Here is a 5,564-nt window from a genome sequence, read left to right as displayed (position 1 = left end):
CAGTTTCGTCCCTTATACTGTGAAGAGAGAACTGATCTGCTTTTTCGATAGCACCTGTCCGAGTCTTTCTCCCTTTGGAAAAATGTCTCGTTCCAACGCGACTCTCCGTCCTGGGGACCCCTTTCTCTCTCTTTTCCCTGTTGTTCCCTTCCTCCTCCTTTGCGCTGATTATTTCTCCCCGGGCGTGGGGCCGGCAAGGCGGCGGTGGCGGTACCAGGAGGGGGCGCGGGCGCGGCGGCCGGACCGCGCGGCCCCTGCCGGCGGCGGCTACTCGCTCTCGTCTTTGTCCTGGACCGTAGTGGTTGAGTGGTTGTAGAGTCCCTGCGCCATGAGGTGCAGCGCCAGGCCGTTCTTGATGCCCGTGGCTTTCTTGATCTTGGCGCGCTTGTTCTGGAACCAGATCTTGATCTGGGACTCGTTGAGGCTGAGCTCCTGGGCCAGGGTCTGCCGCCGCTGCTCGGTGATGTAGCGGTTCGCCTGGAACTCCGCCTTGAGTCTCTGCAGCTGCTCGGCCGTGAACGCCGTCCGCGGCCGCTTGTCTTCCTTCTCGTTCTTCTTCTTCTTTAGCTTTCTGGTGCGCGGACCTGCAGCGGCGGAGAGGGCCGGGTGGGAGGTGGGAAAGGAGGGCAGAGGGGAGGGGGGAGAGGGCAGAGGAAGCCGTGAGAATTGCGGAGCCGAGCGGGGATCGCGCCCCGCGCACCCTGGGCGCTAGCCGAGGCCCCGCTGCCGCCGCCCCCCACCTATCCCCCTCGCCTGCTAGCCCCTAGATCAATCGGCTGGCGACTGGGGTCGCTGGGTTCCCCTCTGGGATGCCCGAAGGGTCACGGAAGCAAGTTGGCCGAAGTCGTGTGTGCACCCACACCCCAGGTCAGCACAGGAGAGCCGTGTGATAGGCTTACATCACAGAGTCCAAGATGGAGAGGTATTTGGAGCTCCATCCGGCCCAACCCAGAGTTGGAGATCAGGGGCCCGCTGTCTTCACAGTCCCGGAATAAAAAGAGGCTCAACACTGGAGTAATAAAGACACTAGGACAGGATTGCCCTGGGGAAATCGCCAGCCTGAAGGCCAATCCTCTCCCCCTCCTCCAGAAGCGCACCTATACCCACACACCTACGACAAGACCCCATCTGCTTGTAGCTATTGACTCCAGAAAACAAGGGGCTAAGGAGGGCGCTGTGAGAGACCTGTCTGGCTCCAAAGCATTCAGCATCTGCTCTCTCGACCTGCTCTTCTGTCCCTGTGGCTTAAAATGAAGCCCTTTATAGGGTCCCAGGAAGATGCTGACCACCCGTTTCCCTGAAAAGGGAGAAAAGGCCTTCACCCGGTTGTCTGCCTTACCCACGTGCCCTGGCCCCTGAGTTCTCTGTTTTGTCCCTTGGATGGTGCCAGTAAGAAAGAGAGGGCCCTCCCCATTCCTGCACCCAGCAGCACAGGCACGTCTCCCTCATCTCCCTTTTGGACACAGAAGCTGCAATTTCAAGATTGAAGACTGAATAACAAAAGCAAGCCAGAGCTGCTTTCCCTGCCCGCCTATTTGCAAGGTTCTTTATCCACGAGCAAAACGGGCAGAGGGACACAGAGAGTGGGACAATCCCGACAAAAATCTGTGCTTCGCCTCTAAGATGGGTATAGGAAGAGGACACAGGAAACCTTCCTAGGAAAGTGAAGTGCCCTCAGAACCTAGTCTGCGAAGAGGGCTGCTATGGAGCCCAGCCCTGAAGAGAAAAGGGAAAAGAGGGGAGGCTGACTCTAAAGCCTGCACCTCTGCCCATCAGCCTGCACACCCAAGTCTCCTGGAGTTTCCTTGCTGGGCCCTGTCATGGTTATGGGAGCTTCCTGAGTCAAGTGAAGTCCCTGTCAGGGCTGTTGACCTATAAAACTGTCTGGAAGGAGGGTCTTCCCCGGCATCTCCAAACCTAGCAACAGAGGGGCAAACTGGGCAGCTGGCTTCTGGGGCAGACCAGCGCTGGGGTCACCAGCTGTCCTGTGACAAAAGAGTCCAGGCCTGGCCGCCCCGCAAGTCTGGGCTGGGGTTCGTCTCCCTGAACTGCCCATGCAGGGGAAGGAGCCAGCACCCTGCCTCCCAGGCTCGTAAGAAGAAAAGCAACCAAGAACAAAGACAAGGCCCACTCCTGAGCCCGGTGCAGGCGGCACTGGAGGCGGGGTGGGACGGGAGGAAGGCCTTGGTTTAGTGTAGTCATTAGCCTAGCGAGCAGAGCTGGCCCAGGAAATGTGTACATCCTCAGAAAGACCCTGCTGCGCGTTGTGCGTCCCGGACGTGGTGAGAGTGTTGTTGTTGTTGTTGTGTGTGTGTGTGTGTGTGAGCGCGCGCGCGCGTGCAGAGGGAGGAACACTTGTAATAAAATCGTAGCCTCCTGGCCAGCCCGAGCCTCACGGCCTGACAGCTCAATCACTCTATCCATCAGGCGAGTCAATCAAAGCAGCTTTTCGGAGGTTCAGGGAGCCCGTGTCAATAACGGGGCTCGAGATGGCGGGGGCTGATAGCGCGCATCGATCCGCGCCCAGCCGGCAGCGGTGGGGAGGCGGAGACCAGCCAGAGTAGAGCGGCGCACCGCTACGCCGTGCCCGGCCTCCTGCCAGACCCAGGTGGCCGGAACCCCAATCGGAGGCCAAGAACCCCTGCTGCCCTCCTCGTGGCGCCCACCGGTCTCCCGGGAGCTGCAGTCCGGGGAGGCGGGCAGGCCTCAGCCTCCTCTCCCAGGGCCTAGCGGCTGTCCCACAGTAGGTCTCAGCTTGGGGTTCTCGAAGCGCAAGGAGTATGTGGGTAAAGGGCCGAAGGAAAATCGAGAAAAACGGGCCTATGGCTGACAGAAATCTGCTCTCTGGCAGACGTGCAAAAGGAAGGAGTGAAAGAAGGAAGGGGCAGGGCCGGGAGGACGTGCGAGGCGCGCTTCGCAGAAGCTGGGGCGGAGGGGTCTCTCATGCCCTCGGCCCAGCTTTCTGACCTGAGCCTGACCTGTCTTCTCTCCCACTGTCTGTCTGTCAGCTCTAGGAAACCAGGGGCCAGGGGCTCTCGGCACCCACCGTTTCGGCAACCGCCCTTCCCTGAATTCCACCCACCCGGGTCACGCTCTCTTGGCTACCCGGCCTGGGGGAGAGGGACAGCGATCTGACGCGTTTCTCTCTCTCCCTGTGTCTCCTTAAATCTATCTCTATGCAAGTGAGCTCTCCGCAGAAAATATCGACATGGTGTTTGTGTCTGGAAGAACACAAAGTGAAGATGATTACTCTAATCACAGCTTTGCTCGATTTCGGCCTCCGCAGGACGAGGCTGGCGGGATTTCAGACCCAGATTTCTAGGCCCACCTTCTCGCTGATTCTAAAACCCCCTTCCCCTGGACGGAAAAGCAATGACTGCCTGTGTCTTTCCTAAGAATAATAAAGGTAAAACACAAAGAAGGCCGGAAGGGCTCGGAGTTCAAAACCGAAGGATCGAGCTTCCCGCTCCCGGGAGGTGGCCGCAGAATCCAGGAGCGCAAAACTGGGTGCAACGCTCGACTGTGACTGGGACCGAGGTCAAGGAGGAGGAAGCAGGCGTGAGAGAAGAGAACGCCCGAGATCCGGCATGCTCTCCCCAACCCGGAGGCTAAGAGTTCTAGGGGCGGCGTCCGCGGAGCCGAAAGGCGCGCAGCCTGGGGCTGGGTACTCACCGGAGGACGGGCGATCCGAGTAGCGCGTGCAGTAGACCCAGGCGGGCCACACGAGGGGCTGCTGCGAGTCAGTTTTGACTACGGGCCCGCCGTTGGCTGAGCCCATTAGCAGGATGGCCGGGTTGCTGTGCTCCGGGTACTTAGCACCCTGCGCTCCCGGGCTCCCCACGCCGCCTCCACTGCCACCGCCGCTGTCCGAAGGTTTGGCCGCTGCTGCTGCCGCTGCCGCTGCCACGGCCGCCGCCGCCGCCGCCGCCGCCGCCGCCGCCGCCGGGTTCCCAGCTTTGGACGCACCCGCTCCGCCGGCGGTGGCTGGCGGGGAACCGTCGGGTGGGCCACAGTTCGCGTCCGGGGCGCACAGGAGTGAGGCGGCGCCTGGCGCCCTCGTGCCCAGCGGGTGGACAGGGTCTCTACCTGCGCCGGTCTGGCCTCTGTCACGCTCGACCCGACCTCCTCCTGCGCCTCCTCCGGCCGCCGCCGCCGCCGCCACCAGGAGCTGCGGCGGCGGCTGCTCCTTTTTGCAGCCGAAGTCCGGCCTCAGGATGTTGTCGATGAAAAAGTTGGTGGTGCGGTGCAGCTGGGCCGCGGGCTGCGGCTGGTGAGCAGGCGCCGCGAGATGCTGCTGCTGCGGCGGCGGCGGCGGCGGCGGCGGCGGCGGGGGCGGGGGGTGCGGGGGGAGATGCGGGTGGTGGGCCAGGGGCGGCAGGCAGGGCGCCGCGGGCGGCGAGGGGGGCGCGGGCTGCGGAGACACCGGCACGCTGTCTCCATCGCTGCCGCTGCTGCCGCTGGCGCCGGGGCTGAGGCTCAGGCTGAGGCTACCGGGGGCCGCCGCCGCCGCCACTGCCGCCGCCGCGCCGAGGCCCGAGTCGCGCTGACTTTTAGGTTCCGGCTGCTGTTCTTCCATGCTCGGCCGCCCCGCCGCCTCGGCCGCCGCGCCGGCCCCCGCCCCCCCCGCCTCGCTCCCCACCCCACTTTGCCAGCGGCCCGTGGGGGTGCGCGGAGGAAGGAGGCCGGCGAAGCCCCAGCGAAGGCACGGGGCGGGTGCAGAAAGAAAAGCCCAGGCGCCTGGCCTGGATCGCTTGCTCTTATCGAGCAGATCTCGCTGTCTCTCCCTCTAATTTGTAGACATCCAGATATGGAGACACTTGGCTATTTCTTTTTTCTTTCTGCAACCAGATTCAATGATTTGTTTTAAATGGGGAGTAAGCCACTGCCAAAAAGAGAGGGGGAAAAAAAGGAAAGGAAAAAGAAAGCAATAAAAAAAGAAGAAAATCTCCAAGATTTTTTTTCTTAAAGATAAAAAATAGTCTTTAAAGTCTAGCCATCTTCCTAGGCAGTACTGAGGGGTTTGACTTCCCCGAGTGTCACGCTCAGCTGTGCCCAGAGCGCGAGGCTGGCAGCGCCTTTAATCGCCTTTGCTTTTTTTGCAGGGAGAGCGCGTCTCCGCCAGCGCCGGGGCTGCCTTTTTTTTTTTTTTTTTTTTTTTCAAATCTCTGACAGCTCGGATCTTTGCTCAAACTCTCTCGCTTAAAAAAAAATCACCCAGGCACACTTTTTGCCTTCAAACCGGAAGCACGTGAGTCAGGGCCGCACGTGTGCGGGACCAATGGCGAGCCAGGACTCGCGCTGACACCCGGGCCTCGGCCCAATAGGCGCGCGCGGGACTTTGCGGATAAATAATCCGGGGGCGGCGGCCGCTGGTGGACAGGGGGTGCCGCGGCGCGGGCCCCGCGTGTCCGGCCCGCCCTCCCCAACCCGCACCCGAGCCCCTCCCCCTCTTTCAGGCCAGGACCGAGGAACGGGCAAAATAGACCGCGGAGGGTTGGATTTCGGGGTGTAGGCAAATAGGGAAGCAACTCCATAAACAACTTGTTGGAGAAATGCAGGGTTAC

At 61.5% G+C, this 5,564-nt stretch overlaps 1 protein-coding gene across 1 annotated transcript; it reads right to left on the bottom strand.

The window, feature by feature from the left end:
- Nucleotides 1–267: 267 nt before the first annotated feature.
- Nucleotides 268–4,576, bottom strand: EN1 (engrailed homeobox 1; the record flags this gene model as incomplete). Its single annotated transcript, XM_079710422.1, has 2 exons — nt 268–584; nt 3,673–4,576. The coding sequence occupies 2 exons, from the start codon at nt 4,574–4,576 to the stop codon at nt 268–270; spliced, it is 1,221 nt and encodes a 406-aa protein (XP_079566548.1).
- Nucleotides 4,577–5,564: the final 988 nt, after the last annotated feature.

The sequence above is a fragment of the Hyperoodon ampullatus genome, assembly GCF_949752795.1.
Source record: "Hyperoodon ampullatus genome assembly, chromosome: 8".
Classification (NCBI taxonomy): Eukaryota; Metazoa; Chordata; class Mammalia; order Artiodactyla; family Ziphiidae; genus Hyperoodon; species Hyperoodon ampullatus.
This window is presented reverse-complemented; position numbering and strand designations above follow the sequence as displayed.